The following is a 25,093-nucleotide window of genomic DNA, read 5'->3' as shown; positions in this document are numbered from 1 at the left end:
AGACGAAAGGGCTAAAACATTCCAGCCTTATTCCCTTAATCCTTGTCCTCAGCATATTTTTCTAACAGATCAACGGAAAACAAAACTGCCCAAATGGAAAACAAAATACATGCTTTTCATCTCTAATCATGACTCCCTATGCCACAGCTAGTTTAGAAATTTTCAGGTCTGACCCAAGATAAACATGTTTAAATACACAATGTCACCTTTTTTTTTTTTTTTTAAAGAATCGGGGATTGAACTCAGGCCCTTGAGCTTGCCAAGGAAGCGCTTATTCCAATGAGCCATCTCCCCGGGACCACAATGTCATTTTTGTCTTTCAGTAAGTGTAGGTTTACATTTTTAATCCTGAATGGTGTTTACAGATCAACAGTCTAGTACCCATCCAATGTGAAAAAGATTAGCAGATTTAAGTAAGCCAAGAATTAAAAGCCAGGACATACTATTGCTATTACTCACTAGCTTCCCTCTGTCACCAAACTGCACCTGCATCTGCAGTCCTGCTAACTGTGGAAGCGCACGAGTGAGGAAACAGTTCTAATATGCATGAGCTTCTGCTACACGAGAACCATGAGAAGAACAACTGCCTGGTGACACAGACACTTGTGTCAAACACCATTTTCATATGACACAAGACTTAAGCTACACACTTTCAGACTGCCTACCATTGTACTAGGGAGGTTTTTATTTGCTTGTTCTAAATTCTTGGAATTGAAACTAGGGAGCGGTATGCTACCAACTCTCTCCTTTTTGAGATAAGCTCTTGATAACTTGCCTGTACTAAAACTTGTGATCCACATGCTTCAGCCTCCTGAGTAGATGAGATCATAGGTGTATGTCACATGCGCACCACACATTGTTTAAGATTATTATAGTACTATAAAATTCTACTTGCACATTAAGTGAAAACTATAATGTCACTTTTAAAAATGTATGAGGTTAGTCTTTGCTTCCCTAGGCATCCGTACTGATGCCTTTTCAGGGATATTATAAAACATAATGAACAAATCGAAAGACATTGTGTGAAACAACAACAGATAGGTAGGTAGGTAGATAGACAGATAGACAGACAGACAGAGTGGTATGTATATAATTACCACCATTATTCAGAATGTACAACATAGTAGCATCAAATTTATTGTGTAAAGGCAAAAAGACTTCAATATTTTTGACAGCAGTTTAAATACGAGATGGCAAATCATCAAGATACTGATGTGCAATGCATCGGGGTGGGGTGGGGGTTGTATTAATTCAGTACACTGCTAAGAATAAAAGTAGGGAATTTTGCCAACTTTTAGATTTTATGAAAATGTTACAGAGACTTGTTTAAAGCTGTCCAATTGTTTTTATAGAGAAACTAATGTTAAAAATATAGAAGAAAAGAATTCTAGCAGGAAAATGAAAAAAGACAATACAAAACCAAAAGGAAAGAATCAAGCTCTCAAGACTTTGCTGAATTTTGAACTAATTTTTGAAATGAACATGGAACATAAGAGGAAATATCTGTTCTTAACCCAGCTCTCAGATAATATGACAGACTGAATCACAAGGTGGAGAGGAATTCTCCAGTAACAGATGTCTTTGTTCCTTATTAAGAAGCTATGGTTTTTCAAGAGTTTATCCTAAAGCAATTAAGGTTCATACAAATATTTAATAAAAATTATATTCTACAGGTATTATTTATACAATAGTGAAAAATCAGAAGTAACCTAAGTGACCAATTAAAAACTTGGTTATTTCTATACAATGTTTGAAATTCTTTAAGATGAGTTATAGCATTTAATGATGAAATATGTTTATAGTATAAAGTAAAAAACGAGAAAAATGGAATGCATGGAGATTCAACTTTTATGAAAAATGGGTTGTAACTTTCTGCAAAAATGGAAATTCCTTTTAAGTACTCTAATATGACAACTAAAACCCAGATATGGCTAGAAAATATTTGTAATGTAGCTAATATAACTAATAAATTGAATTTTTAAATTATTTTAATTTTAAATTTAATTGAAAAAGTTCACTGATACAAAAAATAAGGTGTGATAGTTGTTATCGATCTATTTTCTAACTTCTTATATCTTCCCCAGTGAAATGGGACGCAATCTGCATTGACAGTCTCCTCCTGAGTGCCATTACTTGGTGAAGTCCTTTGTGATACCTCAGGGGAAACCCCTTACTAATACCTATCCACAGCAGATTTCAGAACACTGACCACCATCACTTGTTCCTCCTACTTCCCTAACTCAACTCCTCGCCTAAGAGGGGAAAATCCAGGGTGTACTCTGCAAGGAAAAACAAAAAAGGATTTAATTTCCCATTCTTTGTAGAAAATCATTATAACCAAAAGTCAAAGCACAACTATAATCAACAATGAATTAGTCATCTTAATGAAAAATAAGAAGTTACGTGACAAATGGAAGCTAATTTAAGCATCATTAGTTCGCTATGGTAGGCAACTAATAATAACCATCACTCTTAGTGTTACTGCCTACTACTAGTATCTAATGATATACTCCGGCAACATGTATGGAGTGACAAAGTAATTCACAAGGAAGAGGCTTGGTTCAGTATATTTCTATGCACTGGTTTACATTATGGATAGGAAGCTGAATAACAGTCTACCTCACTACTGCATTAGATGCTATCCAGTGTGGTGGTGCATACCTATAATCCCAGCACTTGAGCAGTTGAGATAGGAGATCTCAGGGAGTTTGAGGTCAGCCTAGGCTACCAAGTGAATTCAGTGCCAGCCTGGACTGCATAGTGAGACCCTGCCTCAAAAAAACCCCACAAATTGGAATGTGAATTTGCAGTATGTCAGACACTACTGTGTTCACAGGCAAATCTAAAACACATTTTACATCTACTTTTAGATGCCAGGGCTGGGGAGATGGCTCAGTAGCATAAGCGCTTGCCTGGCAAGTGGAAGGTCCTGAGTTCAATCCCCAGTACTGCAAAAAAAAAAAAAAAAAAAAAAAATTAGATGCCAATGAGAACTGTAGGTTTATACTACATGAAAACTCTAAAGTCTTTGATGCTGATATTTCTTGTTTCCTAATACTGGGCAAATGTGGAAAGTTGTAAGAATTCTACCAAAGCCAGTAACAGGAAGAAAGAGCTTGGGGAATATCTTTGTGGCTTCTGATCATGGAAAAGCGGCTATGTTCTCAATGCCAACAGAATATTACAGCATAAGACAAAAATACGTATCACAGATTAGTGATTGATTCTGGTAACATGCTATTAAAAATAATAGATTACTCAAAATTTTAGAAAAATACATTCAAGTAGTAGGGACAATGTCATCTCAAAATTAAATAGGGGGGGCCTGGGCCTAGCTCTGCCCTTCAAGTGGCTGCTTCCACAAAGCTGTCAGCCTCAGGTGGCTGGAGTTCGAACCTCACAACTCTCCCGCTGGCCAAACGTGCCCTGCAGGCATGCAAGGAAAAAAAAAAAAAAAAAAAAAAAAAAAAAAAAATTAAATAGGCATATTTTAGGTAATTATTTTTAATTATACAAAGTCCACCTGACTTTTATATACTCAATTTTTCATATGAAATAGCTGGTTATTTTAGTTTAAAAATGTATTCTAAGCCAGCTGTTGTAAGACACTTCAAGCAAAGACCCTCAAACCAAAAACTGCTTTCTTATAGTTCTGAAATATAATTAAAACTATAATCTTACTTCACTATAAAATAAGAAAAACTGCCAAATAGAAATCTGATCTTATTCCACGGTGGTGAGACATCATATAATTTTCTCATTTTAATTGATAAATTCAGACATCAATAAAATATGAAAATATGTTAAGCAAGTTCAGCTCTCAGAGAAATGCAGCTTCCCTTACAGTCCCACATATACTTACTATTCCACTCAGCAATTCTACTACTACGGAGCCAAGAAAAAAGAAACAATGCAGCACCACACAATGAGAAGAAAGGAACTACCAACGTGCTTACATACAGACAGCTGAAATTACAAGATTATATTACTACCAACTTTACAGAAATAAAAAGGATCATCAAGGCATGAAAAGGACACTAGATAGCCATACATAAAGCAATAAAGTTGGACTCTTTCCACCACATCACATAGCAATATTAACGCTGAGTGGATCAAACATCAGAGTGTAAGAGCTAACAGACACACAAGAAAACACAGGGTTAAATCTCTATAATCTAAGATTTAACCAAGTATTCTTAGATATAAGAGCGAAGTATGAACAAATAAAGAAAAGATAAATTATAAAAAGAAATTAGAAACCATAATTATATCTGAACCTTAATTTCTATTTGCCATGTAAAATAACATACTCCTGGGTTATAGGACTAAAGATGTGGACACCATGGGCCATTAAAATAGTCCCAGAATATTCATTTTTTTTCCAGAATATTCAAAAGTGATGGTTTCAGGACCTCCTAGAGGATATAAAATCCATAGATGCTAAAGTCCTTTATATGAACACACCATACTCCCTGGTCTTTTAAATCATCTCTGGTTTTCATATAATACTTAATACAATGTAAATACAGTAGAGTTAAGAAAATGATGGCAAACATACCTACTTGTTGAATGAAGAAGAAATCTTTCCTCAAACCCTTGTAATAATGTCTCATGCATAACTGACAGAATCTACAGATGTGGGATTGTCTATATGGACATTTAGCTATATGTAGAACATCACTATAATAAGAAAAAGTCTTTAATAGCACAACTATAACAAAGGTGGCATTCTAGCATCATGTCTGTATAAAACTCCAAAAAGATAAAAATACAAGATCCCATTATTTTCATATGATAAAACAAGTAAGGCCCAGTGGGCAACCACACCATTATCTGTCACAAATTAAAGTGCTTTTCAATGGGAGATCCGCGGGTACTCACTATGTCCCTTGACTGCCTGCTTCACAGCTCTTCGCAGCAGACAAAGTGATTCTCAGTTACTCTCCTCCAAAAAGCAGTTTTCTCTGTTGCTTACAACTCTACATTTCATCAGGCCATAATTAACAAGTTAGTCACTTGGGCTAATCACTACCTAACTTCATGCATATACACACATAAAATATACCTAAATTATATATAGACTACACAGTGTAATACTGTTCTTTTCTCTGAACCAGTACTTAATTAGAGTTGATCTATTATATTTGACTAAATGAACCTGAGTTTTGTCTGGTTGAATGACCACAAGTGAGCCTTACCCTTTTATTTTCTACAGCAAAGAAAGGGAAGAAATGAAATAGTTTTATAACAAAGAATTCCTAAATTGTAAACACTAGAAAAAAAACCTGACAGAAATTTGTTTACATATTAAATAAAGTTCTGAATTGGGAGAGGAAAAATAAAAATTACAGGTATTACAGTTAGATAACTAACTTAATTTTAATTGTTATTAAATGATCCTATCTTTAGGCATCTTGCCTAATCTCTCCTAATAAGCCAATTTCAAGAAAAACACTATCAGATTTTATTTTCTTACATTTTCAGTAAAATACAAAAGCATCTGAGTCAAACTCATGTAACACAAGAGGAAAATTATTTCTGATCTTAGTATTTTCAAAATAAGAGGAGCTGAAAATTATAGGACATATGCTATTACCCTATATGATATCAGATACTGCACTAGGCTACTTTACTTCGATTATCTCATTTGATCCTCTTAACTGTATGGCACAGAATTATCCACATTTTAATACTGAAGAAGGTTGTGATTATGGCCACAATGATTATATAATGTCAGTGAACATGGAAAGCAAAACTATGTTTTAAATCCTAATTACTAGATTTTTAAGTAGCAACTTAAATTGGAGACTCCTAAGTAAGGTCCCCTAGGTCTCTGCAATAAGACAGAAGAATCTACGAGCTGTTTGAAAGTATAAAGAAAGCAAACAAGTACCAGGAGCTTTGCTTCCTAATATAGTGCCACTTACTCTACTCAGAATTTTTCACTCCCAACTGTTGAAGAATTGTTCTTTATCAAGAGAATTACAGTTTAATCTGTTTCTTCAAGTAGTCTTTAGAAACTACTTGAATGTCTTAAAGACTTCAATGATATAAATGAAAATTCATTCGTCTAATTTTTTTCATGTGGGCATTATCAACAAGGTCATTTTCTATCTTCCTCCATGTTTCATCTACTCTGTATGGAATTCTTTAAGCCTTTTCATTATCAAGATAAGTTTTCTTATAATTTAATTATTATTCATCTCTTCTATCAGTTCTTTCTTCTTTTCCTTCTGAAATTCCTAGCTCACATTAAGTTTTAAAATAATGGTGACTTTCCGGAAATCTAGGAAAATTTTGTTTAATTCATGATTTCCATACGTTAAGATTTTTCTTGTATTTGGGGCTATGTTCCCATATGTGATCTTCAAGGCTTCCATTGATTATGTCAACTTGACTAAGAGAAGCCCAACTACAGTGGCTCAGCATTTCCACATCCTAGGTGTGCAAGATGACCTCAGGCTGGCTTGTGCATGGATGGTATAAAGGGGAAAGACCATTTCGCTGGAGGACCGCCAGCCTTTGTCTTTGCCTTGAACGTCACCTGGCTTCCAGCACAGATTTTTCAACCTTCTGACCCAGACTGCTCAGCCTTCCGTCACAGACCCATCAGCCTCTCGATACAGAGCCACATAGGACACCACAGTGAGCTTCAGCCCTCTGGTTCCTTCAGTCTCCCATGAACAGATGCCCTCTGCACACTTCCTTATCCAACTCTATGGCTGACCATTGTTAAGACAATCTTGTAGATTTTTATGTTTGTAGACCTTACGTTACACTTGTCTCTCTAGTAAATGCTGAATGATGCATCATCTGTTTAATCTTTTACAAAAATTATACAAATATGAAATAAGTTTTTCAGGAGACCCATTAAGTCTCTTCCACATTATATTTTCATTACCCTGGCAATTTTTAACTTAAGTGTTCTTTGATCCTTTCAGTAATCCTGAATATACATGTTCATTATTCTCTAGATATTTCCTTCTAGTTGACTAAAATGGGGTGCTAAGGGGTGGGAATTTAGCTCAATGGTGCAGTACCTGCCTAGCAAGTGTGAGGTCGTAAGTTCAAGTCCCAATACCCCCAACTCCAGAAGAGGGTTGCTATTTTTTATTTAGCTTATCAAGCTTCAGGTTTAAATGTTGTGATATTCCAATCAGAATCCCACATGTATTAGAAGAACATTTACCCCTAATATCTTTAGAATTATTTGCTGTGGTGGCCAGTAAGCTGCTGTACCCAGAACAAGCTTCCAAAACAAGGAAGAATTTCTCCTTTGAGCCAGGAGAAATATGGTAAAAAAGGAGAGATGGAAGTGTGATACCCATGGAAATGGCAAAAGAAAGTGGGGGGCCAGGGATTTAGCTCAGTGCCATAAGCGCCTGCCTGGCCCATGGAAGGTCCCAAGTTCCATCCCCAGTACTGAAAAAAATTAAAAAGAAAAGCAGTGGAAATTATAAAAATCAATGTCTATCTTAAACTGAACTGACAGGAAAGTAGAAGACAAACCTTAGAAAACAAAAATCTATAGTGTAAGTTTTCAGGAAGCACAACTGTCTTTTAGTAAGAATAATAGGGCCAGGTCACTGTCAACACTGCAGCAAAAATCTGCTCCTCTGAATAATTTCTGAATATCTCTATGACTTTGTACACAAAATTCTACATTGTAGAAAGAATATCTGGGGCCAGGAATATAGCTCAGTGGCATAAGCACCTGCCCAGGAAGAGCAAGGTCCTGACTTCAATCCCCAGTATGAAACGAAGGAAGGAAGGAAGGAAGGAAGGAAGGAAGGAAGGAAGGAAGGAAGGAAGGAAGGCAGGCAGGCAGGCAGGCAGGCAGGCAGGCAGGCAGGCAGGCAGGCAGGCAGGCAGGCAGGCAGGCAGGCTGGCTTGACCAGAGGTCACCACTGACTGCTACAGGGTGGAAAAGAAGGAAGATAGGACTCTACTAGTTTCTGTATTCCTCCCATAACTGTCCATAGCTATAATTTCATCTGTAAAATTAGTAAAGAAATAGGATACAAGTTAGCCAAAAAGAAAAAGAAAAAAAAAGGCAAATATCCATATTATGACCTGGTGTCTTTTATCAGCTGACTCCATGAAAGGCACACTTATTATTTGCTTTTAAAAAAGATTTACTAGCACTAATAAATGAAAAGTATCATATACCATATATTCATAAAAGAAAATATAGTTTTCAAACATTTTCTTAAAACCATATTCTACGGATAGCGAGAATAGAAAAATGATTAAGTTTTAAAAACAAGAAAGGTTAATTTCTAAAATCAATTAAGCTTGTTACATACAATATTGAAATATCAAACATTAATGAACTCCATGAGGTATGATTAATCTTAAAATATCCAGGTCAGCATTTAGACATCGAGGCAAAAACTTTTTAAAAATCAATCTGATACACTAATCTCTCAAAACTATTAGACTCAAGCAACAAGGATAAAAAGAGAAGGCTTCTAATTCTTTTGTCCAATCATCTAACAGCAGAAATTTGCCTCATACAAATATTTTAGAGTTCCTTAACTATGCTCAAATTCAGGAAATATGACATGAGAGATTTCAAAGGACCTAAGAATAAGCCTAGAGTCCTAAAAAGCTAAATATACAGGAGGATCTATAACCAATCTTGATTCCCTTAAGTGTATTATATACTTTATGTACTAACAACTGTATCTCAATTATATTTTGATTATACTTTCAAAGGTCCCCGTGCCTTTCCCTCAACTTCTATAAGGCATGAGAATTTAGACAAAAGGAAAGCAGTATGCGCCCGAGACTACTGAGCACTGTGGGAGTTGGGCCTGCAAAGATCCATTCTTTCGAAAGCTGTGAGTTCAGGGACAGCCTGGGCTACACACTGAGATCCTTTTTTGAAATCAAAACCAAACCAAAGGAAAAAAAAACAAAAACATAAAAACAAAAACTCCAAGCCCCATATCTAATCCTCCCAGCAGAATCTAGATAAAAAGAACATTTTTATGATATATATTTGGGAGATTTAAGAAGAGAAAGATGAGGAGGATGACGAGAGGAATACTATACTCAATAAGATATTTAAGGCACTGATAGAATAAAAATTCAAAGAGCTACAGATAGAATCCTGAAGGCTAACAAGGACACCATTTTCAGAAAATGTAAACATTATAGCATTTTTTAATAATTGAGAAAAATTCAATAGATATGATAAGGTGACCCAGAAGGTGACAGAGAAGTAAAGACAGGGAAGTTAAAAGGTAAGAATAATTACCAAATTCAATCACAGTTACCCCACACTAAAGCAAGCCGCTTAGGAGGTTTTGTGATGAGCATAAGTTCAAGTTTTTTAAGGTAATCTGATGAACTAGGTCCAGGATGTGGCTGTGATAGTGAGACAACGAAGGAAATAAGAGAAATAAAGAAAATAGAGTATGTCAGGACTGAATATAGCAAGGACTATATCAATGGACAGTGAAGTGACAAAAGATAATGAGACACAATGTGATAAGGAAGTTATACGCATAGCATTGTAGTAATTTGTAAAAACTAGGAAAACATAGTAGAGGCTGGAATAGATGGTGATGGGGAGGGAATAATCTTAGTCACTATTAAGTGGAAGTCTTAATAATGGTATATATTTTAAATGACACACATTCCAGTTTTAGTATAAAAAAAAACCAATTATATTGGAATGGATGTCATCTGGGAAGACAATGATTACACAAGTTAATCTGAAACTGGTTGAACAAAAATCAGCTTGAGTATCAAGAAATAGGTAATGAACTCAGAAAAAACTGTTCTTAAGAGGCTTGCTTGTTTCAGATTTCAAAATAAAAAGTTTAGTACAATAAAGCAAAGACCTAAATACATAGATCTGTGAAAGAAATTCTGATTGAACAGAAATTCAAAAGTTCAATTTGGTTTGAAATTATTTTCTCTTTAGCACATACTGAAAATATTAAATTCTGAACTACTAGATTCAGAACACATACTCTAGTACTAATATACTGGCTGATATTCAATTTAACAACAAAAAGATCAATTTAACAAAAAGAAAAGGCTTCTGCCTTAGTAGTAGGTGACTTTCTCTGACAACTTATGCTCTTAAAAATATGTCATTCAATTTAGTAAATGTTTATACTTTATAATGGTTCACATTGAAATCAATGATGGACATTTTACAGCCTTTTAATAAAGAGACTATAAATTAACTAAATCTGACCACAGTAATCCATCAAAATTCAGTTCTACACTAGTGGGTATCTGGCTTGCATTTGGAGTGACTGCTGTGAATCTTGTTTCTAGCCAACCTTAGATTACCATCTCTCTACTTACCCTTAAGAAACAATAAGCCTTTACCTATTCTGAAGGAGCACAAAATACTCCATGACAACAAAAAATAAACTGATGTGTTACAATTTAGATATCATCAAATAATACTTACCAATACAGACATCAATCTTCCCTTTAATTGCAGCTTCATGAAGGGGTGTATAGTTCCAGTTATCCCTGGCATTCGGATCAGCTCCTTGGCACAATAACAGACTCACAACCTCCGCATGGCCAAAAGAGCAGGCGTTATGGAGCGGAATAAGGCCTCCATCATCTCGAGCATGCACATTTGCACCCATCTGCAGTAAGTGCTCTACCACATCCTTCCTTCCAAAGCCTACAAAGAATGGCAAAATAAAATATATTAAATCAATTTTGTAAGAAGAATCAACAGGATAACAGTAAATAACAAAAACATACTGAACTCTACAACAAAAAGGATTTTAGAAACATGACCTATGTCCAAACTGACCTCTCATTTCACAAAACTACATAGAACTAAGAAAAACTCTTCCTGTAGTCATTGGGCAGATGACTCAAAAACCACTTCTTAATTATCTGCTAGATGGCTGGCAACTGTGCTAGAAATACAAAATGGATGAGACACGACTCCTGTCCAAGGCACTCACTTCCTCTGAGGCTTCCTAAGACACAATTACACAATTACATGTCCACGCTTCATCTTCATATTTTAAGAGTAAAGGTTATTTAAATGCTGCTGACAATTGAAGCTAAGATAAATTACAATGTCCAACAGTACATCCGAGAAGCTAGAGAGGGAGGAATGCTCACTGAAGAGAGTAAGTGCTGACAGTTTAGTTACAGGGGATTAACTAGCCCCCCATTACTGGGCCTAGAGGCCACATTCTGTGAAACCAGTAGGTAAGTGAAACTATTCAAGATGGGGTTTACGGAGGCTGAGAAGACCACAGGACAGACAGGGGGACCCAGACATTTGAGAAATCTTCAGCACGATGAAGATTTAGTAAGATCAACAGAGAAGAGCAATATGGCCCTTGGGAATTTTAAAGTAATTTTACTGAAACAATAAAATTACAAGCTATATTGCTAATTTATACAGAAACTGTACATATTAGAATTTCATCTTTAGTACCTTTATGATTGATTTTTTCCACTTTATATTTTATAAATCTTATTAGCTAAATATCACCACCTCCATATGATTACTAAGCTTGTTACTAAATGGCATCTTAAATCAAAATAAAAGGTAGTGAGAAAGCTGTATCTTTCTCCATTTCTGGCATATATTAAATAAATGAAAACAATATGGAAAATAATAAGGAAAATAGAAACTTACAATATGTTCTCCATGCTATCTAGAGAAATTCATTCAATATGAGAAAGTAAGCACTAAGAGTAAGCTCCGAGATAAAGGATACATTTCCACAGATATTTACTGCAATGTCAGAATTGGGTTTGCGCAAAAAAAAAAAAAAAGCTTCAAATTACACTGAATTTTTTTTGGTTTAAAAAAGGCAATTCTGCATTAGTTAGTGGAACAAATGTACAGAATATGTGCTAAAGTAACCGTCATCAACCTACCAGGGTTTGCTTTGTTCTTAATACCTACAGAACTTTAAAATTATTAGGTTCTGTTTGGTTCTCTGGCTGCAACATCCTTAATCCTTTGACCACAAACCTAATCTTCCACTAGGCTTCAGATACTGTCTTTATGCTGAAAAACTAAGTGATTCTTTTTACTCATGTGGACTTGAATAGAGCCTGAGTACAAAAAACTAGTACACTAGTTTTTTTCCTAACTAGTGTAGTACCAATGCTTGAAAACTTATTTCATTAGTAATAAGTAAAATATTAATTCATTAGCTGGAAGTTTAAAATATTTGTAATTACAAAGCAAAATAGGAAGCTGTATGCTTGCTTTTTTACTAAAACTTTTAGATTGCATAAGTATTTGGCATTAGGGAGAAGATCGTTTTCTTAATTACTTTTCTCTCACTGAGACAAAATATCTGACACCTAAAATCAAAAGGGGAAAAGGTTTATGTAGCTCGTAGTTTGTAGAAGTTTCAGTCCGTAACTGACTGGCTCCAAGGCAGGGTGGCACATGGCAGAGGGGCAACAGTGCATGGTGGCAGAAGACATCAAAAGTAACAAGAATGCAAAAAGCCTCTTTCTGTTCCTTTAGCTGTGTCCAGTCTCCTAGAATTAGGGTGGCGCTTCTTCTAATCAGCGGACTGATCCAGCAATCACCCAGTCTGAATCCCAGCATCCTTAATCCCAGCATTGCACTACAAATCTATCACATACTCTAGATTCAGCCACCTCTGAAAAAACTCAATGACTGCTTTAGAGGGACAACCAGACACAAATCTTAACAATAGTGAAGTAGAAGCATGCTCAAACAATGTGAATGTAAACTGGTACCACGTGTTAAGAAAAACTATAGCAGTATCAGTTATTATGACTCCGCTTAAACAAATATACTCTCGGGCTTACCAGTATCGTTTTCAAAACTTATCACAAAGAATTCTTTATAGATGAGCAAAGCTTTCACAGTAAGAATATCATAGCATTAGTTACAGAAAACCACAGAGACAATTTAAGTGTCAACAACTGAGACCTTTTATGGAAAACATTGGTTTTTTTATATAATACCATTTTGTATTAAAAGGGATATTGTGAAAGGGCCAGCCTGATAGCTCAGTGTACTAAAGTGCCTGCTTAGGTAGAGCACAGTGGCCAGAGTTTGATCCTCAGCATGTCTTGCCAGCCCCACCCCCGGGGTGCACTGAGATGGTGATTGAGACTGGGCGTGGTGGTACGCACTTATAATCTCAGTGCTTGGGAGGCTGATAATAGAATCACTATGAATCTGATCTATGTAGTGAGACACTGGAGATCCTGTCCTAAATACAGAAAGTAAATAAATAAATAAATAAATAGGATGTTGTTAGAACATTGTGAAGGCACTTGATACCACTGAATTACACACTTAAAAAATGATTGGGCTGGCAAGATAGCTCAGCAGACTAGGTGCCTATTTAGGCAAGCTCAGGGAACAGGGTTCGATTCCCTGTACCACATGTGGCGCTGGCCCATCCTGGGCACACTGTGCCAGTCACCAAGTCCAGGCATGGTGGTACAACGCCTGTAATCCCAGTGCTGGGGAGGCTGAGACAGGAGGATCACTCACAGTCTGGACTATATAGTGAGACCTGTACCAAACACACTTTAAAAAAAAATTCAAGACTGCAAATTGTTACACATATTTATCACAGTAAAAACCACAAATATAAATATTGTATGAATAAGAAAGGATGCTATATAAAACTTAACATGGAAAAGCATTTACATTAAGCAGTCTTTGAAATTAAAATATACAAAATAAAGTATAATAGAAAATATATTTAATATTAAATGAATAGAAGTGGAATTATGGGACTTTCTGTCATTTGTTTTTCTGTTTTATTCATTATAATACAAAGTACATTTTAATTGTCATATAAAACATAAACATAAAATCCTTACAACTGAGAAGGAAAAGACTTCATGTGAGGAGGTCCGTTACCTCTCTAACCTCACTGAGTTTTAGTCATTCACTGTGTATTCTTTGAATATGATAAACTTGATCCAGCCCAGGGGGTTCTGCACTTGTTGTGCGTCTGCCTGAAGATCTCAGCCTCAGAACCTTACACATCTGCCTCCTTTTGTCATGAATGCTCATCCCAAAAAGAAATTCAAGGATACTTTCACTGTTCACCAACTTAAAACCACTCATAGGTACACACACCCTCCTGGCACCATTTTTTCATTATCCTACCTCAATTCCTTCCTATCCTCTCAGTCGCTACATGAAAGTGCCTTATCCACTTACTTTAGTGGCATGCTGTGTATTTTCCATTCAAGATGCCCCATGAAAAAAGGTATCCTGACTGGCCAACAGGCGGTCTACATATTTATCACCTAGAAAGGGTCTACACAAAGTGTGGGCTTCATGAAATATTGTTGAATACATAAATGCGCATAATATTTGTTTCACAGTAATTAAATCAACATAATAAGCAGCATTCAATTTCATACACTCTTTTTTCTGTTTCTGTTTTCTTGCAGAACTAGGGATGGAACTCAGACCCTTGCACTTGCCAGGGAGGCGCTTATTCTACTGAGCCATCTCCCCGGCCATTCTTAATTCATAAAAAAAGAGAAAGATTTTTTTCTATATAAATATAAAAACAAAACATATTTCAAAAAAGTGCCAATTGTTCATGAAGAAAAATCATCAGTAATATCATCATACACAACGACCTCAAATATTCTGATGACTAAGCTTTTACATTTCTTTCTTTAAAGACACATTTCTAAACATTTTTTATGTATTTTCACTATTATAATGCTTTAGATAAAAATACAGCAGTAGCAGTTATTCTGAATCAGCTTAAACAAATATACTCTCTAGCTTATCAATATCATTTCTAAATTTATCATTTCTTATGGCTCCTCAACATTATAAAAACATTTTGCCATTATAAAAAAGCTAAAGTTTTATATATGTATCTTTGTGTTCCCAAATATTCATGTAAAATAAATGGCTTAAAGCAGAAGTATTAAGTCAAAGGATAAACTTTAACATTTCATTTGTCTATCCTCTAATTCATTCTATCAATTTTTATTTCTAACCAAAATGCTTAAAATATGTATTTCCCCATCCTAGTACATTACAATTCTTTACAATAAGCTTTGCAAAGAGGCAAAGAACTGCACTATAGTTTAACTTAATTTTTTGGTTCAGATATGTCCATCTATTGCATAATGACATTTCAGTTAACAACAAACCCCATTTATGTCCCACAAAATTATACCCCCAATGAGGTTGGAGTCATCTTTGTTTACATAAATATATTCTGTTTTCACATGAAAGCTGTACAACATATATTTCAGAACATGTGCCCATCATTGAGTGTCATACAACTGTACTTATTTTATTACTCTTGAAAATTAAATATATACAGTAGAACTCTTAATCCTAGCTAGCATCTCCTTCTTCCCTCAAAGAAACAACAGCGTGTTGTACAGTACATCATAAATGTTTTTATACTTTATACTATTCATTTTTAGATATTTATATACTGTTACCTTTATAAGTATTATTTTGTATTATATATCACATTCCATGCTATTAAAATACACTATAGTCCTATTATTGTCAATATCATATGGTTCAGCAGGAAAGATAGCGCAATGGCATAAGCGTCTGCCTGGCAAGTGCAAGGTCCTGAGTTCAACCCCCAATACCAAAAAAATAAAAATAAAAAATTTTAAAAATAAAAATAAACACACACGCATCATATGGTTCAAAAATACTAGCTAGAGGTTGATAACTATGGCCAAGAGAACTCAATTTTACATGGAAATTGGGAACGAAGTGATATGCCAAAAGAACTAAATCTCTTACCGATCCATAGAATAAATTCTGATTACTCTGAGCCTGTCAGGAGATTTCATTCCTCTCTGCTAATGACTGACAATTAGATCAAAAGAAAAATCAAGACACTTCTGGGAAGATTTTTCTCTCAGAAGACAAGGGTTGAAGAAATCCCTTTCCTTCTCTCCTCCTCCCTCCCAAATTTAAAAAATTCAAGATTATGAAAATACTGACCTAGAACCCTACTTTGGCCTTTCGGCACTCAAGAGAAACTGATGTTCAACTCCCCTGCCCAGCTCCAGCAGGCGGCGCACCTGCAGCAGCTCTAGCTCCTGCACTTTCACCCTCAATTCTATTTGCAGCGCAGAGGACTTGGCATGTGCTGGGGGAGCAGGCTCAGACACTCCCTAATCCCACTACCCACTCAGAGCTAAAAGATACCTACTTAAAAAGCACACTTTTTAAAAAAAATTTCACAGTGTTAAAAGAATTTCAACACAAGAAGTTGGCTATTGTATGTGTCCTGCTATCAAAGAAACCTGCTTCAGAAAGTTGGAAGAGAAATTGACCCAGAACAAATTCATCTCAAAGAATGAGCCGAGAACCTGGTTTCATTTGTGTCAACTCTGGAAGACAGGGAGGTGGTTAAGAATGTCATTTACAAGAACCACACAGAAATCAGAAATGTAACTTTTGCAGAATGTAAGTTTGGACCAGTTTACAAGAAGCTGTATTACAAGTGGGATCTTCAGTAATCTGCAGTGGAGCTCACCGAAGACCAGCGTCTCTCAGGTTTCTTCTCAAACTCCATCCCGTTCAATATTTTATTAGCTAAACCACTTATCAAGGGCAAATATGAGTGTGTACTGAAGTACTGTCAAAGATGAAAACCAATTGGAATCTATGTCCTAAATGTTGGAATCTACAAAATTGAATAACCCAGAATCTTCTGAAATCTACACTACACTGAGAAGAAATCCTGATCAAAAGAGTTCTCTCTAGGAGAGTATCCTGTTTCATAGTGTCAGAATCAAGTGGCAGAAACTTTGTCCATTTCTTCTCAAATCATGAATACAGAGAGCATAACCTGAACTAATTTAAATATCACCACACATATCTAGTCAAATATTCTGGAAATTCTGACAGATACTGTGAAAGGAAAATCTAACTTTATAACACTGCCTAACTGAAAATATTTAGCAATCTTCCTTACTCAAATGTTGAAGGATTATAATTAAGACCATTCAAAAATGTTTCAATATCAAAATAAGATAACTGGTATTTATTCCCTAGGGCTGAGTTTAAAAACAGAAAAGTATTTCACTTATATTCAGCATGCTAACTTGCCTAAAATTTAAAAAACACTTTGAATAAACAATCTCAGCCAATATTGAATCTTAAAGCACTTAAGAGTATTTCAAACTGAAGCTGTTATTTATGATAGCAAAGTCACAACTTAAAGAGACCTTTCTCCCTAATTGGGCTATCAGCAAAACTACATCCACTGTATATAGTATGACTGAAATACACAGGTGAATGTTTATACTTTTTAAAATATATCATAGTAAAAAAAAAATACCACTCATCTCCCTCAAAATATTCCCCTCGCTTTGAACACACATATCTCATTGTTCTTGCCACTTTCTGAAGCAGTTCTAAAAGTTCTCTTTTGTGTCTTTCCGATGTGTGAACCAAATACAGTAAATATTCCTGCTGAGTGCCATCCAACAGAAAAAGTGTTACTCACTTTTCTCACTGCTGGGACACAATACCAACAACTGCAACTTAAAAGCTTACTGGCTCAGAGAGTATGGTTCATTTCATGCCAGAGTTGGATGGTTCCTAGGCCGGGCAGCATGGCAGACAAAAGCTGCTCATAGCACCTCATAGCATGGGAACTGGCAAGCAGAGCGTGTCACAGAAGCAGCTGAACAGAGATACCTGCCAGGTCATGCCCACAGTGACCTGCCTCTGCCAACTCAGCCTAACTGACCAACAGTAAGTCAGCTCTAATGTCCTGATAATTTAATCACTTGCCTAAGATCCTGTCTATAATTCCATGAGGCTTTATTTTATTTATTTATTTATTTTGGTGGAACCGGGGATTGAGTTCAGGCCAGGGAAGCCATCTCCCCGGACCTCATGAGGCTTTAATTAATTAATTAATTTTGCAGAAATGGGGATTGAACTCAGGCCCTTGCACTTGCCAGGGAAGCTCTTATTCCACTGAGCCACCTCCCTGGCCCTCATGAGGCTTTAGATGGACATCTAGATATAAATGATAAGTAGGCTCATAAAAACATCATGGTGTCTTCATCCACCTTATCCACCAGGTCTAGCACTGGTTGACATCTGGCTCTTCCCCAAAGTCAATATGACTATAAAAGGTAAACATCCTTACTTGGTTCAAGACAAAGACAGTTGTGACATTGCAACCAAAGACTTCTAGAGCTTTCTTAGAAAGTAGCAAGAACAAATATATTCAAAGTGATGGGGAAAAGGGTATTTTGAGAGGAGTTAATGGCAACATGTCTTTCACTGTAAAAAGTTTAAACACAGTATTTCAATCACGCCTTTCACATCATTTGAAATGCTACTCTACTGATATAAAGGTATACACGCCATGATAAAATTTGTATTACATGTTTCTAATTTTAACAAAATTTTTAAATTACCCTATAAACACATAAATATTCAAAGTAACAGACTTAGTTTGAGATTGTTTGTGAAATAACTCATGTATACCTACAAATTATATGTGTGTATATATATATAAAGATTTTACATATATATATATATATATATATAAAACATATATTTTTTCACATAGTTGGTAACAACAAAAAAGGTACTTGGTGGCGTATGACTTTTTCATTATTACCTCTGAAAATATTAGGTAAAACTAGAAGGCAAAATATCATCGGAGTGTCTACTTACTTTGTGTATTTTAGTTTCCCTATCATAAGCATTATCGATACATTTCCATATAAAGTAAGTAAATAGAAACTCAACACTGGCAATAAAATTACTTTAGCCAAAACAAAATCCTACATGAAACATTGATGCAATTGCTGTACAGTTTTAAATAACTTTGCTGTCCTACATAACAGATTTGTTATTCACTAATGGTGGTTTTAGCTAACAGTGAGCACCTCTAGAAGGGCATTACACTAACGTATAATTTTACTAAATTAAAAACTGGAGTTGCCTCTTATCTTAACTGATGTTTAGGATGCAGCCTCAAAGTTACAGATGGGTATATGGTGCACAACAGCCCATCTCAACTTTATTTATTAAGTCAACTTGATTTCTAGTACAAGTCTACCTCTTAAAACCTTTAAAGTTTTCATTTTTAAACACATAAAAAATGTACATGCTATACTGGTATTCTTTAACCTGGTAAATTAGAGAATGATTTATGACATATACCTTTAAAACGACTGGATTAAATTTATGCAGTCCAATATACACAAAGTCACAAATACCAGGTAACGCATATTTTCTTGCTTTGTAATACATGTTGAAAATTAAATATACTTTCTAATTAATATTTAAAATCACTATTGTTTCCTTTTTCCATTCTAACAATATTAACTTTTAATCATTAGATCAGATATTATTAGTTTCTGATCATCTGACAAGTTACTGTTAAACAAATGAGAATATTTCCCTATTGTTTTTAAAAGTAAATTTAGAAAGTAACTATGACTTTTATTAAGTCAATGAAGTTGCACAGATTTTTCATTTTTCAATGGCAATCTGACCGATTAATTTTTCCAATTTTTAGAACCTGAATTTAAAGGAAAATATTTATGCTTAGATAAAAAGAAAATATTTAATAAAGTGCAGTAAAAACTATGTTCCTCCCTCAACCCCAATGGAGAAATCACCAGAAGCAAGAAGGATAGGGGACAACCCCAGATTACAATTGAAAAACACTTTAAGAAAAGAAAGATTAGTTTAATGGCCAGAAATAACATATTACCTTGAACAGGGGATAAACCATGAGAACACTTTCTTCACTGCTCAAAATTATCATATTGTCCCCTAAGCTAATGTAGAATATAACTTAGAATCTCCAGTTTAGCGCTAAGCACAAATAGAGAAACAACATCAAAATCATGGAAAGAGGCTGGGAAAAAAGCGCAGATGGCCTCCCAGTTGGCAATTACAATGAGGGAGACAGAGCTTAGAAAAGAAGGGCTAGCTGGCTTGGGAAAGCCTTAACAACCAGGTTAGAAATCACTATCATCAGGTTCTCCCTGCCCTGACGCACATTTTTGGCACTGCTAAACCTAACCCCTCATAAAACTCTCCCTGAGGTGTTTGAGAGGGTTAAACAGGACAGAATGAGGAAAGAGAAAAAATAAAAGAGGGTGGAAGGAAAGGAATGTTGTAGAAATAAAGACGTGACATAATTAAAGAGATGGCAAATTTCAAGTTAATAACAGGGGGCCAGGGAGATGGCTCAGAGGAATAAGCACTTCCCTGGCAAGCACAAGGGCCTGAGTTTGATTCCCAATTTCGGAAAAAAAAAAAACAAAAAAACACTTCAAGTTAAAAACAGCTAATGGAAAAATAAATAAATAAATAAATAAAAACAGCTAATGGGCTACATAACAGAACTGACATATTATAGTGTAATCTAACAATATAAAAAAAAAGACATTTCTAAGTTCTTTAGAAAGAAAACAAATCAGCTACAAAAATAAAAAAAAAAATAACCCAGTTCACAGGTAACATCAATCATTTTAACATTGAGAAAAAAGCATGCTAATGCTTACTTTTACATCTAGTTAACTAACTCAATTTATTTATTTATTTATTTATTTATTTATTTATTTATTATTTATGGTACCGGGCATTGAACTCAGGACCTTATGATTGCCAGGCAGATGCTTATGCTGCTGAGCTATCTCATCTCCCCAGCCCTTGGTTAACTTTATTTACATGTAAGAGTGAATTAAAATATCAGACATAAAATTTCAAGGTTAAACATAAAAAAGACTAGTTGAGAATACTGCAAGAATACTTCAGCACGACAAAAAAAATTGTGTGTATAGTCATATATCAGGAATTAACTTCTTAAAAAGCAATTAGCATCTCAAGAAAGGCAACCAGTAAGTCCCATGACAAATCACTACAAATATGGGTTTTTCAAAGAATAAATGGCAGTGCAAAACTAAACCAAGTTTGGGATAGGAAAGCTTCCCTAAGGAAGTGATATTTGGCACTAAGATCTAAAAAGCAAGCAGTCAGTCAGAGAAAAAGACAGGAACAAATTTTCAGAGGAGGCCAAGTAGTAAATTCAAAGTCAGGAGATAAGAAACAAACCGTATATTCAAGTACTTAAATGAAGTTGAAAATGGTTTAAACAAAAATAAACTGATCAGGCAACAACATGGAATCAAATTAATTTTTTTCCCATAAAATCATGAAGAAAAACAGAATCATCTGTCAAAACCAGTTAATATCAGAACTAAAATTCTTCTGTTTTGTAACTCAGTGGGAAGAGTATTTCTCCACTAAAGTTTCATAGCACATATTTCTGCTATGTGATCTTGGATATACTAAAGAAAAATGCAAAATGTAGACAGATAACTGTATAAGTCAACTTTAAAATCCAGAGAAAAAAGGCTATATATAACCTTAGAATTCTGCTGACAGTTTTCAGTCTACTTTCTTTTATTTCAACATAGGCCACTTTGCAAAGGTAGTTACTCTTACTGCACTAATAAGGAAGGGCGGGCAAGATTAAAAATATTACAATGAATGAATCCTAATAACTAAGTCAAAAGAAAAAAAGATACTAGAAACCCAAACTTCAGGTTTATTTTAATCGCTACGTTATTCAATAAATGGTCTAAGGAAACTGCTATCTGCTTTGAAACCAATTTTTAAAACACTTTTCAGTACATGTACACTGTTAAAATGAAGTCATAAAAAAATTTAAGTGGCCATTTATTTACCTGATCTCAGGAAAGAAAAAAATAACAAAAAAAAAAAACAAAAAAAAAAGAAAAAGGAAAAAATATTTTAGTCAGTATATTGTAAATTAAGTTCAAAACAGATTAAAGTGTAAACAGCAAAAATTAAACCATAAAAAAATGTAAGTGGCCATTTATTTGCCTGATCTCAGGAAAGAAATGAACAAGAAAAAAAGAAGAAAATATTTAAAGACAATAGAATCAGGAAGTTTATAGATAAAATTTAAAGACAAACCCAGAAAATATTCACAATGACTATAATAAAGCACAAATAAAATATGAGAAGGTAAAAGAAAAGCAAAGAATTTTGAAAAGAATTCATAAATATGGAAATGCCAATTATGCAACTATCATGTATCACAAACATATACTAATAAAATAAAAATTAAGAAAAAGATAAATTACTCCATAGAATCAGAGAAATGCAAACTATTTTAAACAGTTTTTAAGTTATAAAGATAATCAAAATGTTTCAAGTGATGTTTAGAGAGGTACAAAATGTCCATAGAAGTATTAATTATGTATAACATACAACATACATATTATGATTCGATGTAAAGTGTCCTCCTAAAGTCTCATGTGTTCAAAGATGGGCTTCTGGAAGGTGAGTGGCTCCAGGGGGCATGCCCCCTGGGAGTAAATGGTCCCAGGCCACTTCCTTTCTGACAGTCTCCCACTAGTGCTTCTGGGCTGCCATAAGGTGAGTAGTCCAGTCCACTATACCCTTCCACCAGGATGTTTCTGCACTGGAACCAGCAGACTTCTGAAACTTGAAGCCAAATACACCTCTCCTCCTGTCCCAGAAGTGAGAAGGCTAACCAATAACACAAATGCTGTCCAAATGCACATCTACAGCAAAATGGGTACCAGCATTTTCACACAATGGTATGCTATATAACAATAAACCAATCACAGCTGCATGAGATAGCTCACACACACAAAAGCACTGGAAAACAGACAAAACTAATCTGTGGCAGATGGACTAGTCACTCAAAAGTCAACAGAGGCTTCCAGATGGTTAACAACTTTGTGATTCTTGTGCTGGGCACTAGTTACTCAATATATTCATTTTTTAAAAGTTCACCTTGTGATATTCTTAATGATTGGTGGACATATCTGTGTATGTATTTCAAAAAGGAAATATGAAACTATACTATGGTTGTTGGTTTGGCAAAGGGAATGTTAGGAATATATGCCAGTAGAACCTCTTAGAAAAGCAAGTGTAGTAACCTATCTATGTCCAAAAACTCTAGGATTATATAAAATGTAATAAAAATATGCTATAGGTTTAAAGAATTTAATATGTAAGTTTAAGTTTTTTAAAAATTACAGTAAAAGGCACATTGTCATAACCTCCCTAAAGATACTCCATTTCCCTCTGGAACACCACCTTTAGAAGTTCTTCCCACTGTAAAGCATCCTCTTCATGGTGCATCTGTGTCTTGAATCAACTCAAAATATTTATAGTTCATGGCCATTTTGACCCTGGAGAGGAGCACAGCTGCATGGTACCACAGCCACTGCACCAAGCCGATGAAGGGACACTGCAAATACTTTTACAAGGCCGCCTTTCCATTGGATGGCGCTCAGCAGCAGCATTTACCATATTTTTTAATCACACCTCTTAAAGGCACTCAGAAAAAAGGACTGCCAGAACTGCTTCAGAAAATAGCAAGAATGATGGGATGAGTGTGTGACACCACGGGAAGTGCGTTAAGGGGGACTGATGGCGATCTCCTTTACTGTAATAAATTTTATTTAAAGATGCATTGTAGTTTTGATCACTCTTTGCAGAGCGCTGTTTTAAAAACTTTACTAACTTCATTTCATATACTCAGAGCCCAAAGTTCCTTACAGTTCTGTAATGTCAGGAACACCAGGCCAGTTTTCTGTCAGATATAAAAACCACATTATAAGCTTATAGTGAGGAATAACTGTCAATTGCTTTCAAATTAATAAGTCTGTATAAATATTAAATGTTTTTAATCTTATTTGGGAGTCTTACCTGAGTTCCTTGTATCCTCAATGATTCTTAATTTGCCTGTACATGAAAATCATCAGAGAAGATTAAAAACAAAACAAAAAGCCTCTATCCTGCATCAGTGATTTGATATAATTGCTCTCAGGTTAAGAATCTTTGCCCTCAAAGAGTATCACCATCACCTGGGACTTGGAAAAACGTACATTCTCAGACTACACCACATAGAAAATTCGGGGGGTGGGGGGGCAGCAGCAGATGTTTTAACAAGCCCTCAAGATACAAAATGTAAGAATCACGGTTGAAGAGTGTCTTGGACACTCTCATTACTGGGACTGGCACCCATAACTTACAAAAGGAGAGGTTTATTTTGTTTCATAGTTCAAAGGTGTCAGTCCACATTCAGCAGGCTTACATAGACACAGCACGCAGAACAGTGTGAGTAAAGGCCAGGTGCTCACCTCACTGTGTCCAGGAAGCAGAGTGAGGGGAGGAAAGTGACATCTACCCTTCCAGGTCATGCCCCAAGCAACCTGCCTCACCCAACCAGGCTCCACCTCCTACCAGCAAGCCAGTTTATCACCTCAGGTTTCAGTCAGCTCCTAGAAGCCCTGCCTAGGACAATCTGAGGCCCTTGGGAGACACAAGGATTCAAACCAAAACAAACTGCTTCAGGAAGTTTGTATGTAAATTTGTTATTTACCTTTCTGGGGAGAATGTCTGTATTTTCATTAGATTCTCAAAACCACGAACAACTCAGATTACTTCAACAGTTTTCAAAGTGTGGTGACCCCATCTGGTGATCTCAGAAGTTAAAATCATTTGCTAAATAATACTAAGATTATCTGGCCTTTTTCACTGTCAAGACAGTGACAATGTATGACTTTGTAACACCATATATTAGTCATTTGGAAAATGTACTCCTGGTGTTTATAATAATACAAAAGCAATGGTAGGTTAAACTACTGACACCTTGGCATAACCCAAGACACTGACAGCAATCAGTACTGTTAGTCATTGTACTTTTCACTACTAGGCTCTCACAGTATTAAAAAACAAATGAAACAATTTCATGTAAGACTGTCTTTCATGAAAATATCACTATTAATTTTATTAAACTCTAACTCTTAAGCGCACATCTTAATATTGCTGTCACAAAATGAGCAACAGACTAAGCATTTCTAACACATGCCAAAGTATGACTGTCTGAAGAGCAATGCATATGCAACTGTTTGAGCTCAGTTCATCTCTATATTCAGGAGACATTTTATCAAGGATGAACAAATTGAGCCTGTCATTCCAAACATCTGACAATATTCATCCCCAATAATACAATTTGAGCTTGTAAGCAAAAATATGAATTATGTAACATTTGCATCTGCCACCATAAGCTTAACAGTT

The 25,093-nt window shown here is 35.3% G+C and overlaps 1 protein-coding gene across 1 annotated transcript in view; it reads right to left on the bottom strand.

Annotated features, from left to right (window-relative positions):
- Tnks (tankyrase) overlaps positions 1-25,093 on the bottom strand; it is a 184,483-nt gene that overhangs the window by 144,430 nt on the left and 14,960 nt on the right. Inside the window, exon 2 of the mRNA XM_004633286.2 lies at positions 10,436-10,660. Coding sequence (XP_004633343.1) covers positions 10,436-10,660 — 225 coding nt within the window. The remainder of the gene's footprint in view (positions 1-10,435; positions 10,661-25,093) is intronic.

This window comes from Octodon degus, unplaced genomic scaffold (genome assembly GCF_000260255.1).
Source record: "Octodon degus isolate 3935 unplaced genomic scaffold, OctDeg1.0 scaffold00053, whole genome shotgun sequence".
In the NCBI taxonomy this organism is placed as follows: Eukaryota; Metazoa; Chordata; class Mammalia; order Rodentia; family Octodontidae; genus Octodon; species Octodon degus.
This window is presented reverse-complemented; position numbering and strand designations above follow the sequence as displayed.